This window comes from Gracilinanus agilis, chromosome 1, assembly GCF_016433145.1.
Source record: "Gracilinanus agilis isolate LMUSP501 chromosome 1, AgileGrace, whole genome shotgun sequence".
Classification (NCBI taxonomy): Eukaryota; Metazoa; Chordata; class Mammalia; order Didelphimorphia; family Didelphidae; genus Gracilinanus; species Gracilinanus agilis.
This window is the reverse complement of record NC_058130.1, coordinates 271,708,826-271,732,749: the sequence shown is the minus strand read 5'-3', so window position 1 is coordinate 271,732,749 and position 23,924 is coordinate 271,708,826. Positions and strand designations below refer to the sequence as shown.

The window sequence follows — 23,924 nt, the reverse complement described above, 5'->3', positions numbered from 1 at the left end:
CGCAGGCGTCTTCCTTTCGCAGGGACACACATGCCCTGGGGGACTTGGTCTCATTGACTAGGCCAGGTGACAGAGGGTAGGCCTAGAGCCAGAGGTCCTGGGTTCAAATCTGATCCCAGACACTTCCTAGCTCTGTGACCCTGGGCAAGTCACTTCACCCCCATTGCCTAGCCCTTACCATTCTTCTGCCTTGGAACCAATATGCAGTACTGATTCTAAGGTGGAAGGTCAGGGTTAAAAAAAAAGGCAGTTTATAGGAAATAAAACCATACTAGCCTCTGACTAGTCTCTCACCTCGGTTTGTGCTGGTTTTCTTTTCCCAAAAGTCTCTCTTCCAAACCCCCTCCCGTCTGTCTGGCACAGAGCCCTACCGCCTCTCCCTCTTACAAAAAATCATCTTCTCTATTGCCAAATGGGGTCCAATATTGACTTATTAATGGAGTCTCTTATTATGGAGGGCTTATTTCCTAAGAAAACCTAAACAAACAATCCTGGCCTAATTAATTCTTATTGGGGGGGGGGGCGGGAGGCCAAGCTCATCATCCTCTCAGCTCTCTCCCAGCCCCTTGATGGGTTGGAAACACTAAGGAAGAGAGAGATGGATTCCATTTCAGGAGACAGACCCAGAGTCTGGAGAACTTGAGTTCAAATCCAGCCTCAGACACTTAATAGCTTAAAAACTGGATAACTCACTTTAAACAAACAAACAAACAAACAAACAAACAAAACCTCTGCCTGCCTCAGTTTCCCAATTGGTAAAATGGGGATAATAGCAACACTTATCTCCCAGGGCTACTGTGAGGACAGAATGAGGTATGTGTAAAGCACCAACCTTAAAGTGTTACAGAAATGCTAGCTATTTAGGGGTGCTGTGGGGCAAGCTAATGGCTCAGTGGACGTCGCTTCTTGGCCTTTTGGCTAAGATCCAGTGTAGATGGCTCAGGGGATACAGTGCTAGGTCTGAGAAGGGGAAGATCTGAATTCAAATGCAGCCTCAGACACTTCCTAGCTGCATAACCTTGGGCAAGCCACTGAACTCTGTTGGCCTCAGTTTCCTCATTTGTAAAATGAGCTGGAGAAGGAAATGACCAACTGCTCCAGTATCTTTGCCAAGAAAACCCCAAATGGGGTCACGAAGAATCAGACACGACTGAAAAACAACAAAATTGAGGCTCGGAGAGTCAGAGCGGCCTCACCACAGTCCCATAATAAGCCTCCTGAGAGCCAGGGCTAGAATGCTGACCAACACTGCCGTGGCTACTCTCCAGAATCCTATCCTAAGCCCCAAATGGAATGCCACTAGAACGCCTCCGGGCTCTGCGAGGAGGCATCAGGAACAGGGAGAAGGGCAGGAGGAGCGTGGCCCAGGGGAGCCCCCTCCTCACCCGTCCTCCTACCACAACCCTCACATACACAAGCTTCCTGCTGCCGGCTCACGTAGTCTCAGAGCGCAGATCTTCCTCCTCACTGACCTCTTGTTCCGAGGCTTTTTTTTTATCCTGCCCTGGCCCTTCTGGCCACTTCCGGAGAGGTCTGCCATCTTCCCCAGACCCATCCAGAATAAAGACAGATGATACAGAATAAATACAGATAAATAAAGACAGAATAAAATCACTGTCACAGAGGGAGGGTGTAGGGTGTGGCGGGGCCCTTCTCTCTCTGCCCCAGTAAAGCCGTCTCACCCACCAACACCCAAATAGCTTCTCTGGGGCTGGGAGGGTAGACGACAAAAACACTCCAAGGGACTCTTTATTTAAAAAAATTAAGAAAAACTTTTTAGAGCCTGATTTTTTAAGTGGGCCGTCTCAGCACCCCAGATGGGGTTTTGCCGATTTGAGCAACCACCTTGGCCAAACTAGGTCTCCTCTGTTGCCTGGCAGAGCGCTTCAAAGTCTACCTTTGGGAGCTTTTAAGAGTCACAAGTTTGGATAAACCAGTGGAATTGCTTGTCAGCTCTGGGAGAGGGGAGGAAAGAACATGAATCATGGAACCATGGAAAAATATTTTAAAAAATTTTTAAAAAGTCATATTTTAAAGTGTAAATACTTATGGATGTGGGGTTTGGGTTTTTAAAAGATTATTACAAAAATGAATAAAAATGGAAACAGGTAGTGAGTGATAATACAGGTATCACCCAGTGGAAATGCTTGTTGGCTCTGGGACAGGGAAGGAGAAAAAGGGAAGAAGAGACCATGAATCATGCAACTATGAAAAAATACTTAAATTTTAAAAAATTAAAAAAAATTTTTAAATTTAAATTTAAAATTTAAAAATATATAAAATGTAAATACTTAAATTTTTATCTGATGATATATGTATATATAAAATATTAAGCCCTTTCCTTCCATTTTTTTTGAAACTCTTACCTTCTGTCTTAGAATCAATACTGTGTATTGATTCTAAGGCAGAAGAGTGGTAAGGGTTAGGTAAAGGGGATCAAGTGACTTGCCCAGGGTAGCTAGGAAGTGTCTGAGGCCAGATTTGAACCCAGGACCTCCTGTCTCTGGGAATGGCTCTCAATCCACTGAGCTGCCCAGTTGTCCCCCCTTTCCTTCCATCTTAGATTCAATATTAAGTACTGGTTCCAAGGCAGAAGAGTAGTAAGGGCTAGCAATGAAGTGACCTACCCAGGGTCATCCAGCTAGGAAGTATTTGAGGCTATATTTGTACCCCAGAACCCCCAACCCCCCATCTCTAAATCTCTTAATCCACTGAGCCCCCTTGCTATCCCTTTGATGACATTTTATCAGAGATTCATTGACAGGCAGTCAAGAGCAAGGCCCTATCTAAATAGAGCAGGGCTAGTCACCCTGGGAGGGAAGAAAAGGCACCAAAAAAATACTTTTCTAAGGTATGCCCCGTAGGTTGATTGTCTCCCCACTTTCCTTTTTTTTTTTTAAATTTTTTTAATTTATAAAGATTTATTGTAATGTTAGTAAAAATATTTCCGTCATTAGAAGTAACACAAAATTAAAACAGAATTAAAATCTAGACTCTCTGGAGGGTGCTTTCCAGTTCGATAACCCACTGGAGACGGTGCCATCGGCACTCACCTTGGCCATATTTGGTGAAGACACAGGAAGCGATGCCGCTGATGTCCTCCTTGCGGATGCAGTCATAGTGCACCTGAGGCCGAAGGGACGGCACTGCAAAGATGTGAATGTCTCCGAGGTTGGTGAGGCAGGCCAGGCAGTTCTCCGTGTAGTCCTCGAACGCCACGCTGGTGAACGTGACCAGAGCCACTTTGCGCACCCGGCAGCCCTCATGGGCCGTCAACTTGAACTTTGTCTTGGCGCTGACCTTGGGCAACGTAAACACCTTGGGGGAAGGAGGAGAGGAAGAGGGCCAGCTGGCATCTGGCAAAGACTTGGAAGGGGGCTGCTCCCAAATCCCAGAGCAACTAGATGGACTCAATGGCTCGGGTAAGGGGACAGACAGGTGGCTCAGTGGATAGAGAGCCAGGTCCTGTATTCAAATCTGGCCTTTAGATATTCCTATGTGACCTGGGCAAGTCACTTAATCCTGTCTGTCTAGCCCTTGCCCTTCTGTCTTAGAATTGTTACTAAGCTAGAAAGTAAGGATTTTCTTTTAAGGGGGTAGGATGAATGGGAATAGAAAAATCAGTGTTTGCTCATTAAAAAAGAAATCAGAGTGGAAAGCTATGAATTGTTGCTAAGCCAGAAAGTAAGGATTTTTTTAAGGGGGTGAGAAGAATGGAGATAGAAAAATCAGCACTTGCTCACTTAAAAAAATAAAAAAATAAATCAGAGTGGAAGAGTACGAAGTGAAACTTGGGGAGGGTCTTCAACACCAAGCAGAAGAATTTACCTTTGATCTAGGGGGCAGCAACATAATAGGCAACAGAGATGGGTCTGAGAAGGATTAATGGAAAGAAGGAGGTAGTATGGGTTTGTGGGAAGAGGTGCTTTAAGAGTACAGACAAGGAGGTGGCACAGTGGATGGAGGGCCAGAGAAGGAAAAGGCAAACCAGTCCAGGATCTTGGCCAAGAAAGCCCCCTGGAGAGCTGGACCAAAATGACTCAACAACATCCAATGGAAGGGAGGCCAGCCCGAGTCTCATCCCATCCCAACCCTGCCCAACTCTGCCTCCCTCACCTTGAATTGTTCCTCAGAAGAGATGAGCACCGAATGGCTGCCCTGCATGTCGGGGGCCTTGGCCAGGTCTCGGGACACTTCGTAGGGCTCTGGCAGGGGACTGCCCCGACCATCCAGCACGGCGATGGAGACCACAGGGGCCCGGTGCATCAACTGTACCTCCTTGCCCAGGACGGCCTCCACGGCTCGCTCTGAGAACTTCTCCTGGGACGGTACCTCCAGGGCATAAGCGAACACGGACCCCGAGTTGGTGCCCGCCCACATGGTTGGGCCGTGATGAGCAGCTGTGAAGTGGGAACACAAGGGGAGGGGAGAGAGAGGCCCAAGCTCAACATGGGGGTCTCCCCTCCAACTGGACATGGCCAAAGAACAAACATGACCACCAGTATTCTTTACATCTGTCTAGTATTTTTTTTTAAACCCTTACCTTCTATCTTAGAATCAATACTAAGTATTAGTTCTAAGGCAGAAGAGTGGTAAGGGCTAGCAATGGGGGGGTCAAGTTACTTGCCCAGGATCACACAGCTGGGAAGTGTCTGAAGCCAGATTTGAACCCAGGACCTCCTGTCTCCAGGCCTGGCTCTCAATCCACTGAGCTACCCAGCTGCCCCTTACATCCGTCTAGTGTTTTACTCTTTCACTGTGGCAGTGGGTCAGCTATGGAAAGACTCATCTTCCCAAGTTCAAATCCAGCCTCAGACATTTACTAGCTGCATGGCCCTGGGTCAGTCACTTCATCCTATTTCCTCCTCTATAAAATGAGCCAGAGAGGGAAATAGCAAACCACCCAGTCCCCTTGGCCAAGAAACCCCAAATGGGGTCATGAAGAGTGAAACACAACCAAAAAGACTGGACAACACGGGATGATGGCCCTTTACCATGGAACGACGGATGGGGTTACCAACCACTACAGCATCTTTGCTGAGAAAACCCTCAACAGGGTCTCGAAGGGTCGGGTGTGACTGAAAAAACCGACCAACAATGTAGAGAAGTAGGAAAAAGGTTACTGAAAAGACTAGGCCCTGCATCTCCCCCTCCAGGCCCCAGGCTCCTTCCATGGACACACGCTGCCTCTGGCTGGAGGGAGAGAAACCAGGCACGGTCCACAGGAGCCTTACCGTCCCGCAGGAAAGTGTCAGCAAAGTAGAGACAGCGCACCACGCCTGAGAGCGAGTCATCGGCCGATCGGGGCTCAATCCGCCTCTGCACAGGGGTCATCTCCACGTCGTGAGGGCAGGGCTGCTCCGCCAGTTGGGCATTGGCTTCCTGCACCTAGCCGCAAGGGGGCACAAGGATGAAGGACCAAGTCACGGGCACAGACATCTGGCTCTCCTGGGCCTCTCCTGTCTCCCCAGCACTCACACAATGCCCAGCGTCTAGCAGAAACTTAACGAATGCTCATTGACCGAGTGACTGACTGACTCCCATCCAGGAAGGCTTCTTGGTATCTCTCTTCCTTCTCTGTCTCTGTCTCTGTCTCTGTCTCCCCCTTCCTCTGTCTCTCTCCCCTCCTACCTTACCTTCCATTTTAGAATCAATACTATATATTGGTTCCAAGGCAGAAGAGCAGGCAGAGCCCAGGGTCCCCCGTCTAGGAAGTGTCTGAGGCCAGATTTGAAGCCAGGACCTTCCATCTCTAGGCCTGGCTTTCAATCCACTGAGCCACCCAGCTGTCCCATTGCCCAACACATTTTCTTGATCAGAGCCTTCTCTCCTTAAAATTAATGTTTTCACTAGCCCACAAAACATTTACCACCAAATATTTAGGTTTTAAAAATTATAAAGTGAAGGGGCAGCAAGGTGGCTTGGTAGGCCCAAGCCTGGGTCCAAATCTGGTGAATTATAAAGTTTTGTAACCTTAAGCAAGTCATTTAATCTCAATGGTCTAACCTTTACCATTCTTCTGCCTTGGAAGAGAGGATCAGAATCAAATCTGTTAGGTAATCAGATGTGACAGAAGATAAAGACTTAAAAAAATTATAGTGAAAATAAAGAAACTCTGACTCTTGCTTCTCTCTGCACCTTCACTTTTCTCATCCAGGTAGGCCCCAATTCTCCCATCCCCTGGCACTCCGAAGGGCTGCAATCATCTCTGGAGTATGAGGATGAAATTGTAAATATACCAAAAAGCACCCACCACCCAATCTCCCCCATTAGATGTGGCTAATGCTTGAATTCCACCATTAGCAATCAATTTCTCTGGCTAAGCACCATTCTCTCAAGTCTCCTGTTTCATAATAAAAAAAACTTCCTTCAGTAAAGGGACCACAGACTGTCCCAAACACCTTGATGTGAAGGAATCAAGGTTCATAGGGTCCCTTGAATTTTCAGGCATCTTGGGATGAAGAAATGGAATCCAAAGGGGAGATCACGCCAGGAGCCTGCCTGGCAGAGCCTGGACAAGATGGACACGAGTAGTTTGAGGCCGATGGAGCAGAGCCCTCCGTTGGAGCCGGATGCTCGGTGCCAATTCCCTTCCTCTCCCCATCCCTTCTTCTTACCTTGCTGTTGGGGCTACTGGGGTTGGGCCGCTTCTTGCCAGAAACTCGGCTCTTCCGGATTCGCCTGAAGGACTGCCTTAGGGACTTCTTCAGGGACTTGACCCTGGACAGGGGTCCCTCCATGGCTAGGGAGTCGTTGGGATGAAGGGTACACCTGGGATGGAGGTAGGAAGCTCACTCACCTGTCTGACAGGCTGAGGGATCAACAGGGAGCATGGGAGCTATTTAGGGATGGGCTGGAGCCAGCTCCAACTGGCGCTTGAGACTTGACTTGTCTTTAATTTCTGTTAGGTTTTTTTGTTGTTGTTAATTTTAGTTTGTTTTTGTTAGTTGGGTGTTAAGTACTCACCTTTAAAATTTAACACCTAACTAACAAATGCTTACAGACAGATATGGGTTGGAGTTATTGTTTTCTTGATTATCTGGTCTTGAGAAAGTGAGGAGGAAAAAACAGTACAGATTAAATGTAACAGTGTGTCTTTATATGTATCTTCCCCATCTCTGGAGAACTGGTTGTTCAGTGTTTACTTTTGGTGCTGTTTTAACTTCTCAGTTCTTTCTTCACATTCCTAGAAGTCAGATCTACCAGCTCCCCCAGTAGGGTATGGGTAGACCAAATAGGTAGTATTATCTCTCTTGGATTGTGACTTACAGATTGCCAAGAAGGGTCATGTTGGATTTTTTAGGAAGTAAATTTTAGCCTAGCAATTCATTCCTTTAGGTTAAGCACTGCCTTCCTCTTGACTTAAAAAAAAAATCCTGATCCCCCTACTTTCATAGCATATCAAAGCTAGAAGGATTTTAAAACATCTGGTCCAATTCTGTTATTAGATTAGTCTCTATATATTATAGTTTTATAATTTATTTTTTCTTTTTTAATACCTAATTTCTTTATTATAAAGACAGAGAAATTGAAGCCTTAAGAGGATAACTGACTTATCCAAGGCAAGTTGTGGCCTGGGAGGAGGCACAGGAACCTAGGGAATGGGGAGAGAACAAGAGGGGTGCTATGGATTCTAGAGAACTTACTTAGCCCAGGCAAGCCCTAGGATCTTAGGGGAAGAAATTGAAAATAGCAACTGAGGTGGGGATAGGGTGAGCATGCAAAAAGATGGGTAAGTTTTTTCCTACTTAAAGGGACGGCTAGTGATAGCATGTTGGGCCTGGAGTCACGAAGGCCCAAGTTCAAATCTGGCCTCAGATACCTAGGAGCTGTGTGATTCTGGACAAGTCATTTAGCATCTGTTTGCCTCAGTTTCCTCATTTGTAAAATCAGGATAATAACGGTAGCTATCTCCCAGAATTGTTATGAGGACCAAATGAAATAATAATTGTAAAGTGCCTGGCATATAATAAGCATTATAAATACTACCCATCCATCCATCTATCTATATCTATCTATCTATCATCATTATTATTATTATTATTAGGCAACTAGGTGGCACAGTGGGTAGAGCACTGGACTTAGAATAAAGAAGACTCATTTTTTTGAGTTCAATTTTGATTTTACTTGCATTTTACTTTACTTGATTACTTACTTGATTTTACTACCTTTAGCAAGTCATGTTTCCCCTCTCATATGTTTGCATGTTTCCTCATATGTAAAATGAGGTAGAGAAGAAAATAGCAGCCATTCCAGTATCTTTGCCATGAAAACCCCAAATGGGCTCACGAAGAGTCAAACACAAGGGAACGATAACCACAAAATTATTTTCTTAGTCACTTTTTCTTCATGGATCCTTTTTCTTTTTCTTTTAACCTCACACCTTCTGTCTTAGAATCGATATTACTATCAGTTCCAAGGCAGAAAATCATTTAAAGGTTAGGCAATTGGGATTAAGTGTCTGAGGCCACATTTGAACCCAGGATCTCCCATCTCCAGGTCTGGCTCTCTATCCATTAAGTCACCTATCTGCTCCCATACCTTCTTACTTCTAAAGATCTATATTCCTCCTCCCACCCCCATTCTAATTTCAAATGCCTATCCTGTGTTCCTGTTCCTTTGAAACCTTACTCTCAGATGGCTGTCTTAGAAAAAAATAAAAACCAATGGATGAATATTGGGTGTGTGCTGATAAGCAACCTAAGAGGCACTTGAAACTAGAGATTCTTAAGAGTCAAAAATTTTAAAGAGGAAAAAAGAATGAAACTCTTATGGTAAATGTTGAGGTACTATGAGAAACTGTAGGAGGGTGATTTTCAGACAGGGATCTGCCCAGACCACTTAGGAACATATTTTGTGGGCAGTCACCCTTTGGCTCTGTGGCTTGCTGGGTTCTGCGTCTCTGCTTTGCCCTCTCCTCTGGCCAGCAGGCAAAGAGGCAGGCTTGGGAGAGGAGGGCTTTCAACATATTGCCCTGATCATGGAGGGAAGGAATGGCGGTCAGTTTCTATTTCGCCCATTGCTGGACTCAACTCAAAGTCTGCTGGGACTAGAGAGGGGACAGAGACAAACTCTGATGGATACCTGCAGTTCATTTTCCACCTGCCCCTGGTGCTCATGCAAGCCTTCCCATAAACTGTCACAGCCACCAAGCAAAGAAAGTCTCACTAGGAAGGCAATGACACCTTCAGATTCCAACTGTGAAATGGTACTTCTGGACAGCTGAAGGACTAACAGGCATGGGGAGGCAGGCAGGGGCCATCCACAGCTTTTAGCGAATGGAAGGACTCCTTCCTTCTGTTCGCTGACGATCCCATACCTGGCCAGCACCGGATTCCGGCGGTGATAGTCAAACAGTCCAAAACCATGGCTGGTCCCAAAGGCAACGAGGTTCCACTCGGAATGCAGAGTGACCGCAGTCACAGCGGCTGGGGGCAGGCACTGCACCAGCACGGTAGGCTGGAAGCCAGGGGGGAAGGCCAGGGAGCCATTCTTGGGGCTCAGCTGGTCATGACCTTTCCAGGTAAAGCCCTCTCGGTCCTGTAACAGGTCCATGGTAGCGACACTGACCTGGTGCTCAGACTTCTCATCGCTCAGCTCCATGACAAGCACCTGGTGGGGGGAAAGGGAGAGGAGAGTACAGGGTCATCTCTCTCTGCCACCAGTTCTACCCTGTTGGTGGTGAGAGAGCCAGGTCTGGAGATGGGAGGTCCTGGGTTCAAATATGGCCCCAGACACTCCTCAGTTGTGTGACCTTGGCCCAGTCATTTAACCCTTATTGCCCTTACTACTCTTCTGCCTTGGAATCCATATGGATTCTAAGACAGAAGGCAAGGGTTTTAAAACAAAACAAAAACTTTGATCCTCTTCCTTGCCTTTGTTTCCCCATCTCCAGACTGCCATCAAGACTAGTCAGATTTCTCTTTGCAATGTTTCCTGAATCTGTGCCCACTCTTGGGACAACCGGCCCAGCTTTTACCACTTCTCACTTGGACTCTGCAATAGCCAAATCCTTGCCCAAGTTCAGATCCAACCTTCTCTGACCACTGCTAGTACCCAGAGATCTTCCCCTTCAGCAAACCCTGATGACCTTTACAGAACTCTGCCAAGTGCTCTTAATTAATGGTCCACATCCATTTCATCTCCTGGACTGGACTAGAAACTCCTAACAAACAGGAGCCATGCTTTTGCCTTTAAAAATGTTTTTTCAATCACTCATAGGTCCATAGATGGAAAGTATTTTAAGAGGACATTGAGATTTTCCTAAAACACACATCTGATCATGTCACTCCTCTACTCAGTAAATTCTAATAGCTCCCAATTGCCCCCAGGGAAAAATGCAAAATGTTCCATCTGGCATAACCTTCATAACCTAATCCCCTCTAATCTTTCTAGTATTCTCACACCTTACTCTTTGATACTGTGACACTGGTCTCCTAGCTCTTCTTTCTTCTCTTCCTTCCTCCCTTCCTTTCTTTCCCTTTACCTTCTGTCTTAGAATCAATATTGTGTATTGATTCCAAGGGGGAAGAGCAGTAAGGGCTAGGCAATGGGGGTTAAGTGACTTGCCCAGGGTCACCCAGCTAGGAAATGTCTCCTGGCTATTTCATAAATGAGACACCCCATCTCTTAGAGGCTCTGGGCATTTTCTCTGGTTGTCCCCCATGCCTGGAATGCTTTCCCTCCTCTGCTCTGACTACTGACCACCCTGGCTTTAGTTCCAAAGAAAATCTCACCTCCTAGAGGAAATCTTCCCCAAACCCTCTTAATTCCTTCCTTCTGTTATTTCCTGTTTTTCCCATTTATAGCTTGCTTTGTAGTTATCTGTTTGCATGTTGGAGCCTCCATTAAACTCCTTGAGGCAAGGACTGTCCTTTGCCTTTGTGTATCTCCAGTGCCTGGCACAGAGTCGGTGTTTGATAAATGTTTGCTGAATTACACTGAACTATACTGAGCCCAATTCTCTCCTTTCATAGTAGAGGAACTGAGGCCAGAGAGATTAAGTGACTTGCCTTGTAAAAGTGTCTGAGATGGGATCTAAAACCAGGTCTCCCTGACTTCGAGTGAAGATCCTTACATGATCTAATTCATGGCACTTAGTATTTGCTTGGGGCAGCTAGGGAGTGCAGTGGACAGAGCACCAGACCTGGAATCAGGAAGACTCCTCTTCCAGAATTCAAAATTGTCCTCAGACCTTTACTAGCTGTGTGACTCTGAGCAAGTCACTTCACCGTGTTTGCCTCCGTTTCCTCATCTAGAAAACGAGCTGGAAAAGGAAATAACAAATGACTCCAATATCTTTGTTCAGAAAACCCCAAATAGGGTCATGAAGAGTACCACTGAAACCAATGAGTAACAAAGATAACAGTAGTTGCTTGAGAATGATGTTGAATAGGGCTAGTTGAAGTTCATGTTTATGGTTGTTGTTTGGTAGTTTTGTTGCTCCGTTTGGGGTTTTCTTGGAAAAGATATTGGAGTGGCTTGCCATTTCCTTCTCCAGATCATTTTATAGATGAGGAAACTGAGGCAAACAGGATGAAGTGACTCATGGAGGACCTTGCCAGTCCATTCTCTACCCACCACTTCCAAAGTCTCTATCTTAAGACCTTAGCCTGGGAGAGAATCACCTACCTGTCCAGCGGTGCCTGCCACCACCATCTTGGCTGTGTATTTACACAGTGAAATCTTCTGAATACCAAGCCGAGGGTCATCACTGTAGGGGTCAAAACATCCCACCTGAGTGCAAAGATCAAGGAGACAAGAGGTCAGAGAAAGGGTGAAGAACCAGAGTACAACCCCATGGGCTGCTAAATTAAAATACTGAGGCAGGAACATGAACTTTTTGGCCCTTATCTCTATTTTTCCCTCACCCTTTAGCTATCTCACCCTCAAAAGGTGCTAACATCATCCCTGTATCCTGCTGTACTTGAAATTGATGTTCAGTAGAATTTTTAAAAATATTTTCAATCACCTATAGAAACAATTTTTGACAATTTTTTTTTTGACATTTTAGGATTCAGATTCTCTTCCTCCCTCCTTTCCTTCCTCCTTTCCCCCAGGGGTAAATAGTCTGATATGGTTTATATCAGAGTTTTCATGCAATATGTATTTCCATATTGCTCATGTTGTGACAGAAGACATATATCATACCTACAACTAAAAAACTCAAGAAGGAAATAAAGTGGAAGATGGTAGGCTTTGATCTGCACTCAGACTCCAGTGGTTCCATCTTTATCTGTGGACAGTATTTTTCAGGATGTTCCTTGTGGGTATCTTGGAGACTTGCTTTGTGGATAATAGTTTAGTTCTTCACAGCTGATCTTCATATAATATTTCTATTACTATAAAAACTGTTCTGGTCTTGCTCACTCACTTTACTTTGCATCAGTTCATGTACGTCTTTCCAGGTTTTTCTGAATTTATTCTGCTTATCGTTTCTTATGGTGCAAGAGTTTTCCAATACAACCGTCTACCACAGTTTGTTCAGCTGTTCCCCAAATGGTAGAAATCCCCTCAGTTTCCAATTCTTTACCATCACAAAAAGAACTGCTATAAATATTTTTGTACAGGTAGGTCCTTTCCCCATATGTTTATTTAGTAGAACTTTATACGCAGATGGGCTCAGGTCTGTTGCATATGTAAAGAACACACGCTTTAAAAAGATACTCTATGGCAGAGAGCCTTTAAAGTTGAATTTTGTTTAATCATTTTTGAAAAAGGTAATCAACCAACAATAAGCAGGGGATCTTCAGTATTCTCTACCATTCCTGTGTGACTGTGAAGGTGTGGTCTGCTGTGGAAAATCTGCAAAAGCCTGTCTATTCACTTTTCATCTTTTCAGAAAAGATACCTTTGATGCCTAACAATAGTCCTCTACTATTTTACAGAAACAACAAAAAAAAGGCATGACGATAATTTCAGGGTACTAGTTCCTCAGTTACCCCTTTCTTCTTTGTTATGGGAGCAAAAAATGCCATTTCCTGTAAACCAGGAAGATAGCTAAGAAAACCATGATGGATCAAGATTTTCAAAGTCCTTTAAAAGCTGGCCCCTTCCCGTCTTTCCAGGCTTCTTACACTTTACTCCCCTTCTATGAGCCAGTAACACTGGCCTTTTTGTTGTTCCTCGCACACAAGACACCCTATCTCCTACCCTACTAAATTTTCACTGGTTATCCCCAGGCCTGGAATTCTCTCCTTCTCTCCATTTTTACCTTCCTTCAAGTCTCAGCTAAAACCTCACTTAAAATCTCAAGACTGCAAGAAGCCAATCTTTCTTCATGTTGGTGCTTTTCTGTCACGATGTCATGATTAACTTGAATGTACCTTGTTTACACAGTCTTCCCCAATAAATTTTGAGTTCCCTGAAGGCAGGGAATGTTTTGGCCATTTTTATATTTCCCACACAGCACAGAGTAGGCATTTAATAAACGCATGACTTGACTCTTCTAAAGTATTTTGCTGCCTTGGGGCATGTGATGAAAAAAAGTTCTCTATTGACTTCCCTGAGCTAAGCCCATGAACTACCTTTCCATCCAACTGCAACTGCCTTGTATCTTCTGGTTTCACTTAAAATGAGCCCATCAACTTGGACGTAACACAACATCCCTAATAGCTTATCCATTTCCTGATTGTTGGGCAAAGATCTCACACTTAAAGCATCCATGGCTAAATCAATATTTGTTAGGAAATGCCCCCTATTCACCACTTGACAACTTTCAGAATGGAAGACTAAAGCACTATTTTTTTAAAAACCCATCTTAGAATCCACACTAAGAATTAGGTCCAAGGCAAAACACAATGGAGGTTAAGTGACTTGCCCAGGATCACACAGCTAAGAAGTATCTGGGGCCAGATTTGAACCTAGGACCTCCCATCTCCAGGCCTGGCTCTCAATCCACTAATCCACCTTGTTACTCCCAAAGCCTATAATTTTTGTAGTTTTCTATGTCTCCCAAACTCATGAGTTAGTACGTAAACCTGCGGTGATAAACCTCTCATTTATCCAGGTTAGCTCTCAAATGACAGGGTGTCTGTTGCTGCAGCCATACTAGAAGCCTTCCGCAGTTTGGAAACCTGTCAGTATTCACAGCCCAGAGGTGGGACCTCTGAAAACCCATCACATCCACAACACAAAGCAGACATCAGAGATAGGCTTTTGTGGAGAGTCCTTGGGAATCATAAACTATCTATCTATCTATCTATCTATCTATCTATCTATCTATCTATCTATCTATCTATCTANATCTATCTATCTATCTATCTATCTATCTATCTATCTATCTATCTATCTATCTATCTAAAGATCAGATTTCTTTTATTGTCCCAAATTTTAGTACCCTGTCATGAACCCTATAAGCACATCTGTGGCCTGAAATGAAGGGAACAGATCTCAGAAGAATACATTTCTTCCGGTGGCAATGGTAGAAATGATGTTTGCTCAGGGTTTGGTTCAGATACACTCTCAACTCAGGGAATCCAGCTGTCGTTCGTCCTTTGTTTTCAAAGAGGTCTGATGACATCTCGGGGCGATGTTTGCCTTGCGTGTGAAACGGACTGAAGTGAGGCAGAATTGCACAAAGTCCTCAGTCTCTCTCTTCCAGAGTCATCAAGTGGCGGGACAAAAAGGAGGACGCCTGGCGATGGCCCGGGATGTAGCGGCCGACCGTGGCTTCTTCCCTGTCTGACCAAGCTCTAAGCGCTCCCCAGGCCCGCTTCCTACGCCTTCACGGTCGTTAGAACAAATCATCCTTAGGGGTCCCTTTTGCTGGGGGGAGTCTTTTTTTCCCTTCTTTAAAGTTTTTGAATTCCCCCCCCCCCCAGATTACGTGTCGGTACAATGTTCAGTAACTGTTTTCTGATATTTTGCGATACAATACATATTTCCACATTCATCCTGTTGGGAAGGGGGACGTCTACACACTTGGAGTAGACATCCCCCTAACTCACTGATGGGTTTGAGCCTGCAATTTGGTTTGGTCCACCTGCCAAGACAGTTGCTATGCGTGTGACAGCTTCTCGGAGCCACGGATGAGAGCTGACTGGCAGGTGGACAGCAAAGGAGCCCCCTAAAAAGGGCGCCGTAAGCCCTCCCTGAGCATCCCATACGGCCCAGGGAATCAAGTAGAGACAAAATTAGGAGGGCTCCCTGCCCCAAACTAGAGATTTATAAATCAGGGAAGACAGAGCGCTGGAAATAAGGGCAAGACCCCCAGGGCCACTTCTAGGATTCCTAGGAAGTTTGACTTTGGGTAGAATCTCCTGTATTAGTCCTCCCCACCCCCCCTTTTTTAACTCTTACCTTTCATCTTAGAATCAATACCATATGTTGGTTCCAAGTCAGAAGAGTGGTAAAGGCTAGGCTAATGGGGTTAAAAAGTGATTTGCTCAGAGTATACACAGGTAGGAAGTGTCTGAGGCCATATTTGAACCCAGGATCTCCCATCTCTGGGCCTGGCTCTCAATCCACCAGGTCACCCCGCTGCCCCCTCCTAGATTAGTTCTGAGCCATAAATGGGATCTCTGGGAAACTGACCTCCCTAGTAGCCCTCTCATTCCCTCCAAGAGATAGGAAAAAACAAAGGGAGGCATCGCATGGAAGACGGTGCCAGTTTCCTAAAGGGTCTGAACTAAAGGGGGCACGGCTTCCTCTTAGGGGCACAGGGGTAGAGGTGGTTACTTTGTGAGGCTCAGTGGGGAGGGGGTTCCTCTGCCGGGGCAAGAAATGAGAATAAGGAGGCTACCTTGTGGAAGGGGGGCCACTCTTCCTCGCCGGCCTGGTTGAGGCTGTCTGCATGTTCACAGTCCGTCTGGAAGATATTCGCCGTGCCCAGCTTGTAGAGTGGCCTGAGGGACACTCCAGAGGCATCCCAGAAGCGCACTGTCCCGTCCTCATGGCTGGTTGGGGAAGGGAAAGGGAAGATAGGTCACTGCCCTCCCCCAAGAAGAAGGAACAGGGAGAACACCAGGGAGATGCCTACCAAGCTGGATTCAGAGCTGAGGTTGGGAATCCGAGAGGCAGAGGCTTTTTGCCTCTCAATGCTGTCTCTAGAGCACTTTTTTAGTTGAGTTTCCCAGACTTCCAGGAGGCATAATTATCTAATTAGCAACAAATTAGATGGGGATTTAAAAACTGACAGCAAAACCCACAGGGAGAACAGCCACCCAGAGACAATGGCCAACCCAGTCCCTTCTGAGGAGTGAAGGAAAAGAGGGCAGGCAATGGCTGCAAGAACTTTAATCCTCGGCTTTTAAGGGCCCCCACCAGAAAGTGAGGACTTCAGTGAAAAAAGGAGCCACTTCCTCCTTTTGCCTCTGACATTCATCAATGCGTCTAAAGGCACTGAGGTGGCTAGTGGCAAAGTGGATGGAGCACTGGAAAAGATACTGGGCAAGTCACTTAACCTCTGTGTGCCTCAGTCCTCTCAACTGTAAAATGGGGATAAGAAGAACCCAACAGGTTGGGTTATTGTTGGGTGTTGTGAGGATCAAATGAGATATTTGTAAAGGACTTAGCTAAGCGGTTGTCACTTAATAAGGTGCTTTATAAATACTTGTTCTTTTCCCTTATCCATTTCTACTTCTTGACATTAATGCCTTTTGAGGTAATGAGCTCCCTAAGTTTGTGTGTGAAATCCTTTTGGTCAAGTCAAAAGTATGTATTGAGGGGCAGCTAGGTGAGTGTCTGAGGCCAAATTGGAACCCAGGACCTCCTGCCTCTCTCTAAGTCTGGCTCTCCATCCACGGAGCCACCAGTTGCTTCCTGGTCTTTAAATTCTTTCTTTCTTTTTTTGAATTGGAAGATTCTGTTTTAATTAAATTTTGTTTAATTAATTCTTTAAATTCTTGAAAAGCAAGAATGAGACTTTGTTCTCCCGACACCAGGCTGGAAATGAAATAGATGGTGAACAAATATCATTTCCTCCTAGGCTACATGCCAGGGGCTCAGAGAGGGGGAGACGAGCTGTGTCAGGATGGAAGGTGGGCAGGGCTCAGAGGAGGAAGGCCATTACAGACTGAGGAACAACTCCATTTTGATGAGAGGGACACAGAAAAAGTGGAGGTTATGTAAAAAGAAGGAATGGGGAGCCAAGACTAGAAATTTAAGTTGGGGGTGCATTCGGGAGGATCATGAGTACCAGGCTGGGTTTTGACTTTCTCCTGAAGGCAATGGGGAGCCTTTAGCGCTGAAGGTTCTTGAGAGAAGGGTGGGGAGTGGGTAGAAATTTTTGGCTGTATGGGTGGGGATTTTGTTTGTTTGGCCATCCCCCTCATGGGGGGCTATTCAGGATCAGGGGGTAGGTTGGGGGGGTGGGAACAGGCAGGAGGGAAACCAGTTAGGGAACTCCTCTGGAACTGATCTGGAGGCAGATGAGTTCATCCACAGCCAGAATCAGGAAACAGGAAGCAAGGATTAGTTCCATTGTTCCTGGGATGGGGCTGAATCACCTCTGCTGATGTCATTCATTTCTTGGCAGGTTCATTCCTGTTGGAGGCTGAGACATCCCCAGTTTTGGGAGAACCTCTCTTCCTGCCCCTGGGGGGCTTCTCACCCAGACTGCCCCACTGGCAGTGACTCTTGCCCTTGGGCCAAGGAATGGCTGGATTTTCAGGTCCCAGCCCCGGTTATGAGAACAGAACAATATCCAAACAAACCCATTCCAGGGAAGGCCTCCAGAGGCCCCAGGGAAGAAAGAACCCTAACACCACTTTGTGCAATAGGAGCCAGGGAAGGGAAGAGTCAGGAAGGGGAAAGGGCAGGCATGACGGGGACTCAGAGACTTGGGTGCTAACCCTGCTTCTGTCACTAATTCACTTGGTAAATTTGGGTTGTTTATTTCCTGAGTGAAATGGAGAAAATGCCTCTTTCATAGGGCTGTTGGGGGATTCCAATGAGATCCCGGATGGGGGAAGGTACGTTGCTAATTATTATAAAGTACCACATAAGCCTTTAAGGGACCCCTACAGTGTGGCAGCAGAAACAGAATGCTGGACTTGGAATCAGGAAGCCTTGGGTTCGAATCCCACCTCTGACACTTACTAGCTGTGTGATCCTGAGCAAATCTTAAATTAACTTCTCTTAAGCTTCAGTTTCCACATCTGCAAAATGAGGATATAGTAGCTTTGGCACCAGCAAATACCCAGATACAAATCCTGCTTCCCACACATTCTAGCCCCACAGACATGGCCTGCACATGGCTTGGACATAACCTGGACAAGTCACTTGGGGGCCCTGAGGCAACCAGCCCTCTGAAACTGTTAGCAGAAGAGTTGCTGATATGATAGTTGGAGGATTATTGACAGGTGGAGTTTCCCACATTAATGAAGTCAGAAATCTGGACCAAAGGAGAGGGAAAAGCCAGGCCTGGTACACCAGCTTCAGGCTAATGCTGAAGATTAAATGTATATAAAGCACTTTGCAAAATAGGTGCTGGTTATTGCAATTACCAACCTAAGAGACAAGAAGCAGCTAGGTGGATTGAGAGTCAGGTCTAGAGACAGGAGTTCCTGGGTTCCAATCTGGGCTCAGATACTTCCTAGCGAGGTGACCCTGGGCAAGTCACCTTGCTACTGCCCCCTTCTGCCTTAGAACCAATACACAGGATTAATTCTAAGACATATGGTAAGAGTTCAAACCCAGTCTCAGACACTTACCTTATCTATCTGTGCAACCCTAAATAAACCAGTTAATCTGTTTGCCTTAGTTTTCTCAATAAAATGGGATAACAACTGCATTAACTTTCCAGTGAAACTCATAAGAGAGAACACTTGTAAAGCACTTTGCAGACCTTAAAGCCTTATATATGGGCAGCAAGATGGTTCCGTGGAGAGAGAGTGGCTGCCTCAACTTCTGTCTGGCATGGGAGAAAAATCAGGAAAGAGACCAGGTTTCCTAGCTTTCCTGGTTTCAGTTGAGAGCAAGCTGGAGAGGGGCCATTAAGAAATGGATCAAATCTCAAATCAATTCCACTTAGTTCTTGAGAAGGGACCATTCGGGAGGACTCCCTGGGTTATTCCATATGAAGAACCTGAAACCCAAGTGGAACTTGGAGTCGACTAGTGTAGAGGGAAAAAGCCAAGAGAGCACTATTTCTCCCTAAGGCATTTTTTGGTTTTTTTTTGTATCCATCTTCAAGTTGGCAAGTTGCAAGCATACTTTACTCTGCTACCATCTTGGTTCACAGAAGAGGAATCCAAAAGCCAAGAGGCAGAAAGAAGAAAAAAAGCTTTAACTTGTATCCTCAACTCAGTGAGGCAGTAGGGTCCAGAGGTAGAAAGTTGTGGGAAGCCAATAAGAGAAACAGTTTCAAACAGATAAAAATCTGAGACTCCTCTTTTGACCCCTTTTGTGATCCTTGACATTTCTTGTTGAAAAGTATTGTGAAAGCTTAAGTTGAAAAGCTTAAGTTCCTTATTGAAAAGCTTAAGTTTCTAGCAAACCAGCAGTTAAGAGGTTAACATTCTTCCCCTTTGGTCAGAAATGCAGCCAAGGATGAAAACTTAGTTTAGCAGGGGCATTTGCCTCTGAGAAAAGTATTCTCAGATTTAGCTTGCTGATAATCATGTAGCTGAAGGTCCAGCCTGATTCTTATCTCCACCTTGAAGTTTCTGAGGTTTCCATGTGTTGTCTAAACTCATCGCAATGTCTACGGAGCTGTAAAACTCTCTGTGTTTTTGGGTGAAAGGGAGTTTGAATTTTCATATATAATAAACTTGTGACTCAATGGCACTTCGGAGAAACAGCTATGAGTCAACAGTCAAGATTGTCTCCCGTGTCCCGTTACTTCTTATCAACTAAGCCGTCCTTATCAGATTATCAGAGATGATAGATCTCAACAGAAGGTGCCCTCTTGGACCACTGCAGTCAATGGCATCCATGTCCAGGACTGCTTGGGTCCTGCAAGGGCCACTTCCTGACAGCTGACAATTTATACAGTGATTTTAGGCTTACAAGGCACCTCGCATGTATTATGCCATTTGATCTTCACAACGACCCTCTGAGATATGGTTCTCTCCATTTTACATATGAGGAAACTGAGGCTCAAAGAATTTGAGATTGGTCCAGAGTCACAGAGCTGGTGAAAGCATAGTTCATTATGACTCAAGTCTATAGCTGGATCCACTAGGCCATGACCTTGAAAATCTAGTTCAATCTCATTTTTGGCTTAGTGAATATAAGTGACTTGTTTAAGGCTACATATCGAGTTAGCAACAGGATCTATTGTTGTTCTTCAATTGTTTTCAGTCCATGTCTGGCTTGTCATGAGTCCATTTAGGTTGTTTGTTTTTTTTTTTGCAAAAATATTGGAGTGGTTTGCCATTTCCTTCTCCAGCCCATTTCACATTTATTTATTTATTTGTTTGTTTATTTTTGAGTTTTATTTAATTAAGAAAATTTTTCCATGGTTACATGATTCATGTTCTTTCTCTCCCCTCCTACCATTCTCCTCTCATAGCCAAAGTGCAATTCCACTGGGTTCCAGCTCATTTTATAGATGAGGAAACTGAGGCAAACAGGGTAAAGTGCCCAGGGCCACAGACCTAGTAAGTAACTCAGGCCACACTTGAATTCAGGAAGAAGAGTCTTCTTGACTCCTGACCTGCTCTACCCACTAGGACACCTAGCACCCCAGGGCAGGGCTCTTTCCACTATATAAAGCTATTTTTGAACGGTTACCCATGGGGAATAATCTTATAACTTAATCCCTATCCAGAACTCAGGTCTGAACCTGAAAGAAGTGGGAGGAGATCAAAGACTATCTTTCCACTTTCTAATGCTTTAAGAATAGCCCAGCATTTACTGAAGCTCCACAGCAGACATCTGACTAAAGGGTTCTGCCCGGGTTCTCTTCTGGGATTCGGGGCTATGTTTTGGAGAAAGGAGTGGGAGCTTGGGTCTGCAAAGGAAATCAAGATGTTTGAGTTGGCATGCGAGTGGGCAAATGGTGACTCTGGCGAGGCTGGAACCTCCCCTTCCTCTGGCACTGATAATCTGGTGTACAGTTCAGGTAGCCCACAATTACCACTTCACAGAATGGCAATTCCTCTCCTCACTAAACCTGTGGTTTTACGGACTATGGTGGGTTCTACCTCGTGCCAGCCCAGCCCCAGGAACCTGGCATATTTTCTCAGAAGCCACTGACACAAGCTCAAGCTTCTAACTTGTACCATATGTGGGCACATACACATACTCAGTCTCCTGCTAATCACACACATGGTTTGTGGGTCTAAGCCCAGGAGCCATTAGAAGAATCTTAAAAACTACATGGGAGCTTGGAGATGATTTAGCCCAAGGGTCCTTCACATGGGATCCATGAATGGATTTTTGTGAACTTGGATGGGAAGAAAATTACATCTTTACTTTCACCAACCTTTAAATGAAATGAAACATTTCCTTCAATCATGAATTTAAAAAAATAAAAAAATTGAAAAATTATTTTAAACATTATTCTGAGACAGAGTCCATAGGTTTCACTAGGCTGCCAAACATGTATATGATTGGTAAGAAATGTTTTTGTTGTTGTTTTTTTAAATCCTTACCTTCTGCTTTAGAATCAATACTGTGTATCGGTTCCAAGGAGAGTGGTAAGGGCTGGGCCATGGGGGTGAAGTGACTTGTCCAGGGTCACACAAATAGGAAGTGTCTGAGGCCAGATTTGAACCTAGGACCTCCCATCTCTAGGCCTGGCTCTCCATCCACTGAGCTACCCAGAAGCCCCCAAATTGGTTTTGTTTGATCATCCATGTTTATAACACTTTGGTTTTTCTTGCTTCTTCAAAGGAAGGTGGAGAGAGAAAGGTGGGAGGGAGAGAATTTGGAGCTAAAAATAAAATAAAATTGAATTTGAAACAATTTCTTAAAAAAGGGTCCACTGACACAAAAAAAGTTAAGGGGTCCCTGATCTAGCCCAACCTGACTCCTAAAGCGATTTACTCAAGATCACTCCACTGGTGGTGGAGTCAAGCCTCAGGTCACCTGGCAAGCCTTACAATCTCCCTTGCCAGCCTTTCTTCGAAATTTGGAAACGACAGGGCTGTCCAGACCTCAGCTGGACTGCTGCTGGCCTGGGGAAGGCGAGAGCCAGTAGGATGTGGCCTCAGAGAGGCTGAGGCTGCATCCCTCAGGATGCCTTATTTTTTTCTTCCTTTCTTCCTTCCTTCCTTCCTTTCTTTCTTTTTCTTTCTTTCTTCCTTCCTTCCTTCCTTTCTCTCTCTCTCTTCCTTCTTTCCTTCCCCTGTCTCTGTCTCTGTCTCTGTCTCTCTCACCCTTATTTTCTGTATCAATTCTAAGATAGAAGAGCAGCAAGGTCTAGGTAACCAGAGGATCACACAGAAAGTATCTGAGGCCACCCTTAAAACCAGGTCCTCCCAACTCCAGGCCTGGAGCCCTATCTACTGTGCTACCCTGGGACAGCTATCCCTGCCCCAACCTTTTTAAATGTCAAGCAGGTAAAGAAGCAGCTGGCACTGGCCAGACACCAAACGGAGGCCGGGTCTGGCAGCTACTCTCAGCAGGAAGACCGTGGGGGGGAGAGGGGGCGCATGAAGGGAAAAGGAGGAGGAAGCTTCTTCCAGCCTCGGAGGCTGTAACTATTTTAATAATTTCCCTTTTCTCTCTCTCCCCCTTACTAGATTGTTTCAGGGCTTCCTCCTCAGGGAGTCTGCAGCCAACCCCAATCCAACGCCTTGGCTGGGGCCCGATCTCAGAGCTTCTCCCTCTCAATCCAGGAACTGCTCCCCCCAGGCCCAGGAGGCTGAGATGCCCTAGAGGAGAGGCAGGGAGAGAGTCCCTGCAGCGGTGACCCCACTCCAACAGCCACAGCCAAAGGCCCCCGCCACACTAATGTCCTGGCTCTTGGAAAGATATACCCTCAGGGCTGCTGCTCTCCAAGAAGCACTTCCTGGGGTTCTTGGGAAGGAAGCTAGCCCCGGAGAGCAGAGGAATTTGGCAGGGGAAGGAGCGTGGATCTGGGGCACCAGTGTTGCTGTCTGCAAAGCTGGCACTCTGTCTTGAATTTTCCCATCCTTGCCTTCCCTCCCCCCAAACATCTGCTGTTACTGACAAGTCAGGCTTGTGCATTCTAAAGGCCTTGAACTGAATTAAGCATATGATGTGCTTGGCTCCAAAGGCCTTGGTTTTTGCCAAAATTAAACACACACGCACGCGTGTATGCACGTGCACACACACACACACACACACACACACACACACACGAACAAAGAAGGGGAGGTGGGGGCCAGAGAAGCTAGTCCTCTTCCCACCCCCTAACCCAATTCCTCAGGGTATCCATCAGATGGCAGCCTAGGAGCAACTTAAGAGCAGAAGTGCAGGTGGGGCAGCGGATGGGAGTATGGCTCATCCAATGCCCTCTTTTTCTTTAAACCTGTACCTTCCATCTTAGACTCAATGCTGTGTATTGGTTCCACGGCAGAAGAGTGGTAAGGGCTAAGCAATGAGGGTTAGGTGACTTGCCCAGGGGCACACTGCTAGGAAATGTCTGAGGCCAGATTTGAAGCCAGATCCTCCCATACCCAATGCCTCAAAGAGAATGACCAGCTGTCTGGAGGCCCTGCTTGGTGGTGAATGTAAGCAGAACATGGTCTTAGAGGAGAGGAAGGAGGAAAACATACAGTAAAGGTAAAAACCTGGGAGCAGACATCCCTACCCTGTCAGCAGGAGTCCTCTCTGGGTAGGCTCTTGAGCTAAGTTCTTCCCTCCATTGATGGGCCAGTTCTAGAGAAAGGAGAAAGAGAAAGGGATAGAGGAGGAAGAAGGATGAGGATGGGGAGAAGAGAAAAAAGAGAGAAGGGATAGAGGAGGAGAAGAAGGGATGGGGTAGACACAAGAAGAGAGAGGAGAGAGAAAAGAATGAAAGGGAAGGAGAAAGAGGGGTAGGGAAGGAGGAAGGATGGAGGGAAGACACG

At 45.8% G+C, this 23,924-nt stretch overlaps 1 protein-coding gene across 1 annotated transcript in view; it reads right to left on the bottom strand.

The window, feature by feature from the left end:
• The window catches only part of LLGL1 (LLGL scribble cell polarity complex component 1), a 108,193-nt gene that overhangs the window by 7,643 nt on the left and 76,626 nt on the right, over positions 1 to 23,924 (bottom strand). Inside the window, exons 11-18 of the mRNA XM_044661757.1 lie at positions 23,666 to 23,733; positions 15,743 to 15,896; positions 11,632 to 11,736; positions 9,320 to 9,612; positions 6,618 to 6,771; positions 5,235 to 5,388; positions 4,117 to 4,400; positions 3,054 to 3,318 (exon numbers count right to left, since the gene is read on the bottom strand). Coding sequence (XP_044517692.1) covers positions 3,054 to 3,318; positions 4,117 to 4,400; positions 5,235 to 5,388; positions 6,618 to 6,771; positions 9,320 to 9,612; positions 11,632 to 11,736; positions 15,743 to 15,896; positions 23,666 to 23,733 — 1,477 coding nt within the window. The remainder of the gene's footprint in view (positions 1 to 3,053; positions 3,319 to 4,116; positions 4,401 to 5,234; positions 5,389 to 6,617; positions 6,772 to 9,319; positions 9,613 to 11,631; positions 11,737 to 15,742; positions 15,897 to 23,665; positions 23,734 to 23,924) is intronic.